Here is a 15729-nt window from a genome sequence, read left to right on the forward strand (position 1 = left end):
GTCAAGAAAATGATGTATCTCAGTAATTTGAAGTGTAATGGTCTGGGTATTCTTTTCTTTAAATTCCATAGTATCATCATTTAACTGAGAACACCTCTAGTTGAGTTAAGTTGCACATGACAGGCACTGTGTAAACTGTCATAAATCTTTGTTCCGATCTTCAAAGAAAGTTATTATTTATACAAAACACAACTGTTCATAACATATTTACACACAATTGCTATATTGTTTTGTTTATATATATATATATATATATATATATATATACATAGGAATGTATAGGTGTATACAATCTTTCCACATTTATGACCTGTTGTCAATATTTCTGCTTGGTGTTTACAGCATAAATAAGCTGATGCTGCACTGATATACAATATATAAAACTCAGTCAGGATGTGAAGGTGTTAATGTATAATTTTAGTAAATATTTAATTGGCCAATATAGTTATATAACAATTGTAACAACATTTCTTACGTTGCACATTACTCTGTAGTTCAGTCCCTTATTTTGAACATGTCAGTGTTATTTACTGGAACTTGTGTTTAGTGAGGCAAAAGACAAAATAAATTGACTCAATCTAAAAGTACAGTCCTATTTGACAACTTAAGAATGTGGTACTATGTATGTGTGTGCCGTAATAATTATCTTTTTAAAGAATTTGTAGCTGCACCGACTCTTTGTTCGGATGTTTTGAGCAAATAAACTGTATAATAGGTAAATCAACTTTGACATTCTTAGAGAAGAGAGGTGTCTGTTCTGATCATTTATTTTTGCTTTCTATTGGGGAAACGATAACATAGTATAGGTTCTTAACATTACTGTATGCCCTCTCTGATTAAATACATCGGAAAGTGTGTTACTCTTTTATATTTAAAGTTGTCGCTTTTAACCAGCATGAGGAGCTTCTAGTTCCCTGACCGCATTTTATATTGTTTCTTCAGCTGTTGTTCAGGTAATACATTAAAACTACAATACCCATGAAGCACTTGGAATCACAACAAACGTGCCATACCAAACATTCTACTCAAAGAAGCCGGCATCTTTTAATTCTTGCTGCGACATGAGGTACTCAAATGAAATATTTTTGACTTAATGCAACGATTATCCGATGTTTTATAGTCATTTGTAGCATTCTACATTTAGTATTTTCGCTAAACTCTCGCTTAAATCCTCCGTTCCCTGCCAGCTAACATTAGCTAGTGGACTGATGCTAGTCTGCCTGCTAGTTGCTTTTGGTTGCTTTTAGCAACAAGCTAACCGTAAACGTTAATCTCCTAGCTGAAAGTAGCTTTAATAGCTTTATCACGTTCTTTCAAGTCGTATCGTTATATTTTGTCTGGTTTTAGAGAGAAAACCCAATAACGTTATTTGGTTCAACGTTAGAAGTACGACGTTAACACCACGGCATGCAGCAATATTCACTATGCTAGCTAGCTATCGTTTACGTTGAACAACTGATATTTGCAGTAACTTTATAGGTGGTGTCTTATCCTAAATCCTTAACGTTACCTCTTCTCTTGATATTCTATTGTCCAGGAGTAGCTAGCTGTTAAAGCCACTGTTACATAGGCTACATTCAGTGGTGGAATGTAACTAAGTTAATTTACTTAAGTACTACTGTAGCCTACTTATACAAATGTTGAGGTGCTTGCTACTTTACTTCAGTCTTTACTTTTCATGCCACTTTATACTTCGACTCCACTACGTTTCAAAGGGAAATATTGTACTTTTTACTCCACTACATTAATCTGACAGAATTAGTTACTAATTACTTTAAAATTAATTATTTTGCACACAAAACACATGCTTTATTATTAAATGTAATAATAAAGCATGTGTTTTGTGTTCTAGCTGAACAACTAGCTGAAATGATTAAACAGTTGATTGACAGAACTGTTTTGATAGTTTCCAGTTTCTGCACTAGTACTTTTACTTTTTATACTTTAAGTACACTTTCCTGATGATACTTTAATACTTTAACTTAAGTAATATTTTCAGTGCAGGACTTTTACTTGTAAAGAGTATACTGTGTGGTATTAGTACTTTTTACTTAAGTAAAGGAGCTGAATACTTTTCCCACCACTGGCTGCATATGGATCACATTATTGTATATTTTGGGCAAGGCAAGATAAAACAGCCTACACACTGTTATACTGGAGTAAATAACCTGTTGGTTAGGGCTGCACGATATGAGGAAAATATGCGAGATGCGGTAACGTTGTTGAATATCGCAATAACGATAGTACTTACGATAAATAAACAGATATAGAATTACACCACTGGTCAGATTGAGTGTGATGACGTGAGTTTGTGTTTCCCCAATAGCCATTGTCCTTTCAAAATGTATTTGCGCACCACAGGCTTTTACCTTCTATCACCCTTCAATCAGCTGATCAACTTCCTCAATACATGGTTGTTGTTATTGTTGTTGTTGTTGCTGGTATCACCACCATTTTAACCATTTTGTCCATGAACAAATGCTGCAGCTCCTCGAGATCATTATTTCAGGCAACACAGAAAAACAAATTGTTGAAAATAGCATGATTACATTGTTGAATTCATTAAATTAAAGGAGTCCTCCATTAATTATCTCAAACAAATATCATGTGATATGCTACTTCAGTACACAACAAAAAAATATTAGTGGAACCACTACTGATGAACACAATTCCATATTCACATTATAGACACCACCGCTGACTGTCCCTGACTGTAACGATTTGGCCACAATGAAGCACATTGACCATGCATGGTTCAGCCATATACTAGGTTCCCACCTAGTCTTGTTCACAAGCTGCTTTACTCTCAATCTCTTTAAATGTGAGGGAAGTATAGAAAATCTGTGTGCCAGAAACAAGCTCATTAGTTGGGTAATTACTTTTTTTTTAAATAAAAAAAATGTAAAAATCATTTGTTTTTTTTTTTTTTTTTTTTTTTTTTTTTTTTTTTTTTTTTTTTTTTTTTTTTTTTTTTTTTTTTTTTTTTTTTTTTTTTTTTATTTTTTTTTTTTAAAAAGAGGTTGCTGTTGGCATATGATGTTTTTCAGTTTAATACTCAGTGGAGTTGAGTTGTGCAATACATCTCTGCCGTTAAACATAAATAATGCAACATGACAATGTTATCATCTTAAGGCCATGAAAGTGTGTCTTAATCTGTCGTTGAATTAAGTGGATATTAGAAAGTCCCTACATGTGGTGTTAAAGATGAAGCCTAACCAGGAGCCTACAAAGTAAAACAGAAGTGGCGAGAGAGTTTAATCACTAGTGCATGTGATGGGACTTGATGTTTCTGTTCTTATAGCTGAGAGGACTAGTGATGAGGGGGCGACACACTGAGTCCATTCAGTCAGAGAAATAGCTTAAAAGAGAGACACTGCATCGTCTGTAAGGTGTGGGTGGAGCTTTGGCCTCTGGCTGTCTGCTCTCAGTTTATCTGTTCAGCTGTGGAGATTTTCATCAAATTCAGCAATAGGTAGGATGTTTTATGGGTTTGATTGCACAGTATTCTCTGCATGGTGTGTCATGTTTGTGTGTGCTTGGAGGAATCTGTTTGTCCTGTTTTTTTTTTGTTTTTTTTTTTCTTCTTCACATTTGTCTCCAGTCTCTGCTGAATGAGTAAAGGGGAGGAAGACTGATCAAACTTGCTCAGCTGGAAGGGAAGGCAACCCCCCCACCACTAATTTATTTTGTTTCCTCCATTGAAGCCTGTCGAATGTCATTTGCATCGAGTTGTGGTTTCTATTTCAGACAGCAAGTTATTCTTACATGATCCAGTGACAAGTTGGTCTGCTTATTGCTAGAGATGGGCAATTATTCTATTACTATTTTCTTAACAGCCTATCCATACAATTGTTTTGGGTTGTTAATAGTAGTTTTTTTTTTTTTTTTTGAATTCCTGAGTTATTTGTTTAGACTATAAAAATGGCAATCGCAAATTCCCAAAATTGAAAAGGGTCTTAAAATGTCTTAATTTTGTGACCAACAGTCCAAAACCCAACAATATCACATGATACAATACATGATGATATAAGACTGAGAAAAGGAGCAAAATATTATCCAGCTGAGATGCTGGAACCAGAAAATGAGTGAAAAACTGACTAAGCGAATATATACAATTCTTTCTATCTCTCTTATAGGTGTTGTTACTTGTAGCCAGCTATGGCACCAGGGGATGTGGTGCCAGACCATGCCAAGCAATTGAAGCCCAAGGAGAAGCGGCCTGGAAACAGGGCATCGAAAGCAGACTGTGAGCCTGATGGGTCCTTTATCTTTGAGGCTCATGAGGCCTGGAAGGATTTCCATAACTCCCTCCGGCATTTTTATGAAGTAGGAGAGCTCTGTGATGTCACGCTGAAGGTAGGTCACACTACACGGGCTCAAGTAAAGAGAGCGAGAGAGATTTGTTTGTTAAATTTATCTCAAGTCATCTTTTCATTTTATACATGTGAACCTAATTCATCACAATTATGAGTTGAATGTGGTGGTTTGATTTATTTGCAATCCCTGAATAGCTACAGAAATCACAGTACAGTCTGTCTGAACAGTCATACTGTGGAAATGATTATTTTAATTTCTAATAATGTGTACGTGTGTGGCTTGTTGCTTGTTTTTTTTTTAAACATGCATGTTGTGTTTGTGTCTCTTTTTGTAGGTTGGCAGTAGGTTGATACCATGTCACAAGCTAGTGCTGGCTTGTGTGATCCCTTACTTCAGGTATGATCCATTTTTAGGTTTTATTATTTTTAACCTATAATAGGCCTATAATAGCAATTTTCAGTACAGCACGGATAGATAAGAGGGTTTTTATCCTGCTGACGGGCATCCAATCTCCATAATGACGTAATGGAACCTGTTGACCTATAGATGTGTTTTCTTAAAGTCAAATATTACATGCCAGATACACTTTTTGCTCTGACTAAACATACAGAAATTAAGCAACAAAGAACTATCTCTAAACTTTCCTGAGCCTGGAAAAATCAAAGACTGAATATTGTCATGTCTGTCTGTTTTTGCAGAACACAAAGCTTTGCGCAAGGTATTTCTTGTCTAAGTAGCTATTTCTTCCCTCAGGGCCATGTTTCTGTCAGAGATGTCTGAGGCTAAGCAGGAACTGATAGAGATCAAGGACTTTGATGGTGATGCCATCCAGGACCTGGTGCATTTTGCCTACTCCTCCAAGCTCACATTAACTGTGGACAATGTCCAGCCACTACTTTATGCTGCCTGCATCCTTCAGGTGAAAAAACACAAATACAATCAATCAACAAGCTGCGCAGGCATTTTGTTCTCCTTATTTTACATGATCGTGCGCGACCTGAACCCGGATTAGCGGCTGAAGATCAGTCAATGAGTTTTATGTAACAACATGAACTAAGGGATTCTGCATTTTCTTAGTGTACACTTCAAAATGTTATAACAATTTGTACACAGAACAGAATCCTATTATGTAAGAGATCATCTTTAAAATGTCTTTTTTTTTTTTTTTTTACTGCTTATATCTATTAGGTGGAGTTGGTGGCGAGAGCCTGCTGTGAGTACATGAAGGCCCACTTTCACCCCACCAACTGCCTGGCAGTTCGTACATTCGCTGAGAGCCACAACCGTGTGGACCTGATGGACATGGCTGACCGCTATGCCTGTGAACACTTCACTGAGGTAGTGGAGTGTGAGGACTTTACATGCGTGTCTCCCCAGCACTTACGCACATTATTGTCCTCCAGCGAGCTCAATATCCATTCAGAGACAGAAGTGTACAATGCAGCAGTGAAATGGTTGAAAGCAAACCCACAGCACCACGAGGCCTGGCTGGACCAGATCATGTCTCAGGTTAGAGAGTGCATAGCTTAAGGGTATCACAGGGCGTGGTTTGGTTTAGCTTACGTAAATTAATGTTGCGTCTTCCTGAATTTAATATCTCCAGAAGTTTAGTTTTTTGTGTGTGTTTGGAAGTACCTCTGTGTGTGCTCTAGTAGACTTGAATGTTCTGGTTTGCTGATTATCTGAAGCTTTAGCTATATTACTGTGTGTGTGTGTTAAATTAGTGTTACATATATACATTCACAGCCTTATTTAATCACTTTTACAACCACAATACAATGTGTATGCTGGTCTTTCCTTCAGGTGCGCCTCCCCCTGCTCCCTGTAGAGTTCCTGAGTGGAACAGTGTCTAAGGACGAGATGATTAAAGGTAACCTGAGTTGTCGCGACCTGATGGACGAAGCCAGGAACTACCACCTGCACCTCAGCAACAAGGTGGTGCTGGACTTTGAATATTCAGTCCGTACCATACCCCGGAAACACACTGCAGGTAATACTTGTGTGTTGGTGTTTGGCTTTGAACATGTAACTACTGGTTTTATGGCATTTGTAGTAACATTCTGCACTTTCTTCTTATCGTCCTAAAGAATACACAGCTACAGTAATGAAACCAAATGCTTTTCTGGGTTACTTCATAACATAAGCAAATTTACAGAAATGTAATAACTTTCTAGTTTATAGAAAATTTGTTGTTTTCACTTTGTTTATTATTTTTTTTCCAACTTTTTAAAATGTGTTTATTCTTAGGTCCTGTGGGCATAAAGCATGATATGTGATCTCTCGCTGCGCCAACGTTTTGTTCTTTCCTTCCATTTCCTCAGGGGTTTTGTTCTGTGTGGGTGGCCGAGGGGGTTCTGGTGACCCATTTCGCAGCATCGAGTGCTACTCCATCACTAAGAACAGCTGGTTCTTTGGTCCTGAAATGAACAGCAGACGGCGTCACGTGGGTGTAATATCTGTAGAAGGTAAGAACCTTCTTTAAGTTATTATGTTCAGTTTTGAATGAAACCGTTTAAGAGGGGTGTTGATCCAACTTCATGATCATTTTGGAGGCTGCAGTTTTTGGTGCTGTATTGCATTATACAGAGAGGTGTTTCTATTATTTACATAAACTGGCAACTGAGTTTATATTATAAAGACATTTTCTGCAAATACAATACCCTAATATTTGAGAAGATAATGAAATATTTGGATTACAGATTCACTTATAGGGCATAAAGTATACCTTACAGCATACCAAATGAAAACATCACTGGTCAGGTGACATAATCATAAAGACTCATCTTCAAATCAATTTAATGTTTGTGTCCTTAGGCAAGGTTTATGCTGTCGGGGGCCATGATGGTAATGAACACTTAGGCAACATGGAGATGTTTGACCCCCTCACCAACAAGTGGATGATGAAAGCCTCCATGAACACCAAGAGGTACACAGATGCTACTGAATGTGAATTGGACTTTCTTCTGTGGAGAGAATGCTCCAATTCATTTTGGTTGGTTTTCACACCAAAAATGGTGATTAAAAAGAAAATCCGGACGGTATGGTTCTGAAAACACGATTCTTGGGTTGTAGCGTCGATGAGAAAAATTGTCTGGAGCCATTTTTTACAACCTCCAGCTTTCTTATGTGATTTCTGATTTTCAGCATTGTCACAACAGCAATAGGGAGTAATTAATACACCTGCATCAAATTGTTGTTGCAGTGTTTTACCTTAAAACTGTCACTATTTGGCTGCTTGCTCCACTTTTGCCGTTGAAAAAGTTAACACAAGTGGCAGTGGAGCTAACCACAATTGACCAGAGCCAGTAGGATTGTCTGTGGGCTGAAATCCACTAAGCTGGACAAAGTAATTTCACATATGGAAACTAATGATTTTACAAAAAGCCTAGAAATCATTCATACTGCTCTTTACACTCCTGTAGTTGTTAGTTTTAGCGTTTAAAACTCTGCTGTTGATCTATTAATCCTAAATTTTGATGTAATTATTTCCTGTTGACTTAGAAAATGTTAGTTTTTTCCATTTACTATCTACAGTATGTTTTTACTGTTCTTAGAGTACTTGGTAAACAGCAGAAATACGGCTTTGACCATGAATTTATGCGTTTTACTCAGGAGGGGCATAGCCCTGGCGGCTCTCGGTGGTCCTATCTACGCTATTGGAGGTCTGGATGACAACTCCTGCTTTAACGATGTGGAGCGTTATGACATCGAAAGTGACTGCTGGAGCGCTGTGGCGCCGATGAACACACCCAGAGGAGGAGTGGGATCTGTGGCTTTGGGGGTAAGACTGCAAAGGAAGGTCAATCAATTGTCACGGATATATGATACCTACTCTGGACTTCACTGTTTTATACCCTCTCCTCGCCAGAGTTTTGTGTACGCGGTGGGAGGCAACGATGGCGTGGCATCACTGTCCAGTGTGGAGCGGTTTAACCCACACCTCAACAAGTGGACGGAGGTCAGCGAGATGGGCCAACGACGGGCTGGAAATGGAGTCAGCAAACTCAACGGCTGCCTCTATGTAGTGGGTGAGAGGAATAAATAAACCAAACATCCGTAATATTCATCTCTTCAGATCAGATCACTGGTGTTGCCAGAAATGGTTGGTACTGTATATTGTCCACATTTGCTTGTGCTGCAGTGACTGGAATTACAGACTTCGATACAACTAGGTCACATGCCTCCTAGATACACACCCTACAATTTTATATACAAATGCATGAATCAGGAAAGACAAAAGTTCATGTTTTGTCATGCTATCTGGTAACTGATTAACAGAGTGTGAGTGTGAGATTTTTATTATACCATTTGAATTTGAAGAGTCATGGTTCATTCAAGGCTCATTAAATGTCTGTAGTGGCATTTGGCCTGGTCAGTAGCTGTTGTACAACAATGAACATCCGTGAAATCCTCTTGTCTTTTGCCTGCTCCATTACCATCAACATAATCCTACTCAGAGGGTTAGCAGTTGTTACACCTGAGCGTGTTGTTTGCCAGATTTCATGTGTCCTTATTTCATGTTAAGTAATATCATACATGCCAGTTTCCTGTTTGACCCCTTATTTTTTTTTTTAAACAAGAGCACTTGGGATAAATTTCTTGTGATTTTTAATAATCGTCACTTTGGTCTTTCCCTTAGGTGGTTTTGATGACAATTCACCCCTGAGCTCTGTAGAGCGCTTTGACCCACGAATGCATCGCTGGGAGTACGTGTCTGAGCTGACCACCCCACGTGGGGGAGTCGGTGTAGCCACTGTGATGGGAAGAGTGTTCGCAGTCGGCGGTCACAATGGGAACATCTACCTGAACACAGTGGAGGCTTTTGAGCCGCGAATGAACAGGTGAGGAGGCGATGAATGATGACTATGGGTAGTGTTTCTAAGGTCTCAAGGTGGGATTTAGGATGGCCTAACATCCCTAATAACCCATGTGGATAAACTATACTGTAGGTGTTTCCATGTATGCGGTCAGTGTGTCCAATAATTTAAGAACCGAGGTTAACATCACCTTGCATTCGGTTCTTCGATATTACAGTAGCTAGCTGAAGGAGCAAGCGACTTGAATTAACATTCACCTGTTGGCAATACAATTCACATTTAGAAAACAAAAACAGAAAATACAAACCAATAACTCTGCAATACGCACAGAGTTAAAGACACAAATCAAATAGTCCAGACCAATTTTAATTTTGCAGTTACAGACCTAGCTCAAAAATACTGCTATAATGTTTAGGACTGTTAGTATGTTTTCTTATTATTTTGTTGTGATGTATTTGTGTGCGTTTGCTTTTCAGATGGGAGCTGGTGGGTTCAGTGTCTCACTGCCGTGCCGGAGCTGGAGTGGCTGTCTGTTCGTCTCACGTCAGCCAGATCAGGGACGTCGGCCAGGGCTCCAGCAACGTGGCCAACTGCATGTGACCGCCGCTCCACTTATTACCTGACTGACTGCCGGGTCAGCATCCGTTCTGATCACTGCACAACACAAAGCACACAGACAGTGACGGAGGGATTTTCGCCCAGCATCATTACTGTCGCCACTGTCAGTTTTCAGCTGATGTTCAGTTTGCACACAGTGATTGAGGGATAGGGAGGATTCGCTGACTTGAAGTGCACATCTGACAAACCTGTCAAAATGACACATTCAAGACCTAGACTCCTGTTGGTGTTATTCGCAATCAGTGATGTAGTATTTTGTACTGTATTTTCTTTTGTTTGACTGCCTTGACATTGTTTTGACTTTTTTTTTTTTTTAAGGGAACATAGTAGCTGAGCCTCTTGGTATTTAATACTAACATCTCAAGAATGAGTGGTGAGTTTGGATTCAGAACTACTAGCTTAACTGCACATTATGAATGTGGACCGTATAGTAGGCCAGTATAAATGCATTTTAAAGGTCTTTTCTTTAAGACTTTAAGTCTGTCTCTAGTTTACTTGTTGGCTCTGCAGTTGTGACAAATCAGTAATTTGCAAGAAATCAAACTGGATTTAACACCTTTTTGCAGTGCAGCGTGTGTAGTTACAGCATTAACAATTTCATTAACATTTTCATCAGTCGATCTGAAATACGATGTTAAGATGTCAAATACATTTCCAAGATTCCTGTGATCTTATGCCAGGTTTAAGTGAAAGCGTCAGTCTTTTGTAAAGGTGCATTTCAGAATGATTCTATCAGCAGTTCCCACTGCAGTAAGCTGGATCATCTTCCAGTGGTTGTAGCCTGGATCTGCCTCTAATTGTGTTTGAACAATCATTTAAGGCTGATTGGCACAAATCAGTCATTGGGTAGGAGGTGACGGGGCCGAAGACTTTAACTGCTGCAAGTGCCAAACGCAAAAAGTCCGTCAGCCGTTCTGGGAAGCTGTAGATGCAAATCTGGTTCAACGCCTGCTGAATCCTGAGTCGCCACCTTTACCTCAACCTCAGAATAGAGAAAGGTTTGCTGACTATATTCCTGAGAGTCGAGGACTGATCAGAGCAATGTGCTGCACCTCCCCAATTATAAGCAGTTTTACATTATTGTATAGAGATCTATTCCAACTGACAGGGACAGAAATTCAAATTCAAGATTTGTGTTTGACGATAGCTGGACTGTCAGAAATCCTAATCGGAGTGCTTTCATATGTGTATGAGGTGCAGCTGAGGTTTGTCTCTGCAGATGGTTGCATTATATTTTAATATATGGACATTCTGTATAATAAAATGGCTGTATCTTTGGTATTATCCTTTACTACACTATCTAATTGCTGTGCACTATTTTCCTAGAATAGATGTGAAGTCGGCGTATATTTTTGTCCTAAATGGAGAATTTCATGTTACAAGTTTGAAGATGTTTATTTAAGACTCGTGTCTATTTCTGCCATATCTACAGAAAATGTTATACTTTCTAGCAACAGTTTAGTTTTTTTCAGAATAGGCACATGACAGAGTTAAAACAGAAATGTTTAGTCCATTCATAATGTAAATATACATATTGCACAGTTGGTGTCCTGCCGGTATAAATATTAGTGCATATTATCAACCTGGTACATCATTTTGATAAGTAAAACTTGCTGCCAACCTTGTTAGAAACTTCTTTTGAAAGTATTTTGAAATGTTTACTGGACTTTGTGTTGTTCTTTCTCCTCCTGACGGCTTCCATCTTGTGTTTTTTATTTTATTTACATGGTATTGGAATACATTGGTACAATAAAGTTATGTCTAAAGTTTATTGGTGGAATTACTCTTTCTTTTTCTGTAACACTTTTTGAAATGTAGCCTTCCAGTCAGGACTGACTTTGACCTGTGTACCAAAAAGCCCTTCAGGAATCAAGTTTGTTGTAATGCCCCTTTTTATAAAATGAAATTCTGTTATGAAAAGTCAACGTGCACATCACACTGCTCTGAACTAAAGAGTTTGGTTCATTTTCCTATGCATTGCCTTTTTTTTTTCTCAATGAGTCATAAAATTATACTTTCCTGAGAAGTAGAGGCATCAGGAGTTTTCCTGATTCTGATGTCTGCTGAACAATACAACATATAAATGAGAATTTGCGTTTATCGTTTTGTAACGTCCTATTAAACCAAGTTAAAAAGTAACACTTGTAGGCAGAAGTTTGGCAGTATAAACTTTATTGAATGTTAACGTGGTTGTTATAAACTGTCTGTTGGACTTTGTGGTTTCACTGGGTCTAATGTGATGGGCTCCTGTAATCAACATGTCATTAAGGGCTTTAAAGAGAGCTGAAGCTCCAGTTGCACAAATGGTTGTGTGCTGTGTATCCGATTCTTTATTCTTCAACTCTCTATGGTCCTCTAACTCCTGCATACGTTCAGCTGCAAAAAACATTCAAATATCAAAATGTTTAGTTCCTTGAGGACACGATGGCTAATATTCAACTCTTTTCTGCTATTTATAGTTTTGAAAATATTAAGCTTTTTTTCAAAAAAAATGTTTTACATATAAGTCAATGGAACAATTTTCAAATCCTCTTCAGGCTTCTTCCTCTTTGAAATGCTACTCCTACCACACACTTTCACTTACAGATGTCATTCACAACACTTCCATTATTAGAAATTGAGTTCATTTTTTTAATATCTTTTACATTTTTGTGTTATCACTGTTTAAGTTTAGTGTTTTATTCATGACTTATCAGTTATTTTGACATAGCTACTATATTATTACTTTTTTATATATATATATCCACATGCTATATTATGACTTTTTATAACTTTTTTCGAAATACTATACTAAGACTTTTTATAACTTTTTTCGACATACTAAGACTTTTTTATGATTTTTTTCAGCATACTATACTATGACTTTTTTATGACTTTTTTTCCGACATGCTTTACTATGACTTTTTATTGCTTTATTCAACATGCTATGACTTTTTATCACTTTTTTCGACATGCTATTATATTGCTGTTTTCAACCTGTATCATTTGGTTGCTTGGTGGTGTGGCGGTTAAGCCTGTTTGATAAAACAACAACAAGTAGGCAATACACCCCTTTACCACTGATTCGACCCCCAGTCTTGACAGGTCCATTTTGTTTTTGACATGATTTTTTAATGACTTTTTTCGACACACTGACTTTTTTATTACTTTTTTCAACATGCTATAATATGACTTTGGTATGACTTTTTTCAACATACTAAACTATGGCTTTTTTCGATATACTATGCTATGCCTTTTTTCCATATGCTCTACTATAACTTTATCACTTTTTTCCATATACTATACTATGACTTTTTTCAACATACTATACTATGACTTTTTATCACTTTTTTCTGACATGCTACAGACTTTTTATCACTTTTTTGACATATTATACTATTACTTTTTTATTACTTTTTTCAACATACTAAACTATGACTTTTTCCATATGCTATACTATGACTTTTTTCAACATGCTATACTACGACTTTGCTTGGTGGCGTGGTGGTTAAGACTGTTCTTAAAAAATCAGCAACAAGTAGAAAGTAGTAAAAGAAAGTACACTCATTGACCACTGGTTTGACCCCCAGTCTGGGCCGGGAGTTTTTGTATTTGCACGTTCTTCCAGGCTTTCTTTGACATTACTTTGTTATGACTTTTTTCAACATACTATGACTTTTTTTGACATACTGTACTAAGACTTTTTTATCACTTTTTTCAACATGCTAAAGTATGACTTTATTCGACATACTATACTATGACTTTTTTCAACATACTATACTATGACTTTTTATCACTGTTTTTCGAAAATACTATACCATGACTTTGTAAAACTTTTTTCTAAATACTATACTATGATTTTTTTTAAATTTTTGTTTATTTATTTTTATTGAGATTTTCAGAAAAACAACATAATACAGACAAAATAGTATAGACAACGCATCAGAATACCCTTCCGCCAAACAAACAAACAAACACAGCACAACACAAGACTAGGCAATGACTACACAGAATGAAGTTCAGAGTTAAGCAATAGGCATGAGGTGAGATAACTTACATTGCAGGTAGCTGGATTTTCTCTTTAACATGGCTGATAAATGGGTTCCACAACTCATCACATCTGTTAACAGAGCCCCTTAAAGAATGTCTTATCTTTTCTAATTTAAGAAAATACAACACCTCTACAGTCCAGTGTGTAAAAGTGGGAGGGTGAGGATCTTTCCACTTAAGTAAGATCAGATGTCTGGCAATAAAAGTCACAAAAGCAATGGAATCTGACTGTGTTTTAGACAGACCAAGATGATCTGGGGAGACACCAAAAATGGCCACGAATGGGCAGGGACTGATGGTTATACCTGCACCTATGTAATCTGAGATCGCCCCAAAAATCAAAGACCAAAAGTCATTAAGTTTGCTGCAAGCCCAAAACATGTGGGTGTGAGTGGCAGGGCATCAACGACATCGATTACATAAAGGACTAATATTTGGGAAGTGTCTTGAAAGTTTTTGGTTGGTCCAGTGCAAGCGGTGCAAAATTTTACATTGCATTAAGCTGTGTCTAGCACATATCGATGAACCATGTACTCTTTGCAGGATTGAGAGCCACATACAGTGGGGCAAAAAAGCATTTAGTCAGCCACCAATTGTGCAAGTTCTCCCACTTAAAAAGATGAGAGAAGCCTGTAATTTTCATCATAGGTACACTTCAACTATGAGAGAGAAAATGAGAAAAGAAAATCCAGAAAATCACATTGTAGGATTTTTAATGAATTAATTGGTAAATTCCTCAGTAAAATAAGTATTTAGTCACCTACAAACAAGCAAGATTTATGGCTCTCACAGACCTGTAACTTCTTCTTTAAGAGGCTCCTCTGTCCCTTACCTGTATTAATGGCACCTGTTTGAACTTATTATCAGTATAAAAGACACCTGTCCACAACCTTAAACAGTCACACTCCAAACTCCACTATGGCCAAGACCAAAGAGCTGTCAAAGGACACCAGAAACAAAATTGTAGACCTGCACCAGGCTGGGAAGACTGAATCTGCAATAGGTAAGCAGCTTGGTGTGAAGAAATCAACTGTGGGAGCAATTATTAGAAAATGGAAGACATACAAGACCACTGATAATCTCCCTCGATCTGGGGCTCCACGCAAGAGCTCACCCCGTGGGGTCAAAATGATCACAAGAACGGTGAGCAAAAATCCCAGAACCACACGGGGGGACCTAGTGAATGACCTGCAGAGAGCTGGGACCAAAGTAACAAAGGCTACCATCAGTAACAAACTACGCCGCCAGGGACTCAAATCCTGCAGTGCCAGACGTGTCCCCCTGCTTAAGCCAGTACATGTCCAGGCCCGTCTGAAGTTTGCTAGAGAGCATTTGGATGATCCAGAAGAGGAGTGGGAGAATGTCAGATGAAACCAAAATATAACTTTTTGGTAAAAACTCAACTCGTCGTGTTTGGAGGAGAAAGAATGCCGAGTTGCATCCAAAGAACACCATACCTACTGTGAAGCATGGGGGTGGAAACATCATGCTTTGGGGCTGTTTTTCTGCAAAGGGACCAGGACGACTGATCCGTGTAAAGGGAAGAATGAATGGGGCCATGTATCGTGAGATTTTGAGTGAAAACCTCCTTCCATCAGCAAGGGCATTGAAGATTAAACATGGCTGGATCTTTCAGCATGACAATGATCCCAAACATACCGCCCGGGCAACGAAGGAGTGGCTTCGTAAGAAGCATTTCAAGGTCCTGGAGTGGCCTAGCCAGTCTCCAGATCTCAACCCCATAGAAAATCTTTGGAGGGAGTTGAAAGTCCGTGTTGCCCAGCGACAGCCCCAAAACATCACTGCTCTAGAGGAGATCTGCATGGAGGAATGGGCCAAAATACCAGCAACAGTGTGTGAAAATCTTGTGAAGACTTACAGAAAACGTTTGACCTCTGTCATTGACAACAAAGGGTATATAACAAAGTATTGAGATGAACTTTTGTTA

The 15729-nt window shown here is 38.1% G+C and overlaps 1 protein-coding gene across 2 annotated transcripts; it reads left to right on the forward strand.

The window, feature by feature from the left end:
- The first annotated feature begins 941 nt into the window (after positions 1-941).
- On the forward strand, positions 942-11523 carry klhl8 (kelch-like family member 8). 2 transcript variants are annotated; one of them, XM_039778850.1, is made up of 12 exons: positions 942-1066; positions 4137-4356; positions 4652-4713; positions 5071-5236; positions 5506-5826; positions 6121-6307; positions 6639-6782; positions 7132-7243; positions 7930-8098; positions 8186-8345; positions 8957-9158; positions 9611-11523. In XM_039778850.1, the coding sequence occupies exons 2-12, from the start codon at positions 4159-4161 to the stop codon at positions 9732-9734; spliced, it is 1845 nt and encodes a 614-aa protein (XP_039634784.1). In that variant the 5' UTR covers positions 942-1066; positions 4137-4158; the 3' UTR covers positions 9735-11523. The 2 variants fall into 2 exon arrangements, with proteins under 2 accessions (XP_039634784.1, XP_039634785.1); XM_039778851.1 differs by having other exon boundaries at positions 5506-5655.
- Positions 11524-15729: the final 4206 nt, after the last annotated feature.

This window comes from Perca fluviatilis, chromosome 17, assembly GCF_010015445.1.
Source record: "Perca fluviatilis chromosome 17, GENO_Pfluv_1.0, whole genome shotgun sequence".
NCBI lineage: Eukaryota > Metazoa > Chordata > Actinopteri > Perciformes > Percidae > Perca > Perca fluviatilis.

Coding starts and splice junctions, on each gene's coding strand:
- klhl8 (XM_039778850.1), top strand. CDS start 4,159: ATGGCACCAGGGGATGTGGTGCCAGACCATGCCAAGCAATTGAAGCCC. Junction 5,237..5,505: donor ATGCTGCCTGCATCCTTCAG/GTGAAAAAACAC, acceptor TATATCTATTAG/GTGGAGTTGGTGGCGAGAGC. Junction 6,783..7,131: donor GGGTGTAATATCTGTAGAAG/GTAAGAACCTTC, acceptor TTGTGTCCTTAG/GCAAGGTTTATGCTGTCGGG.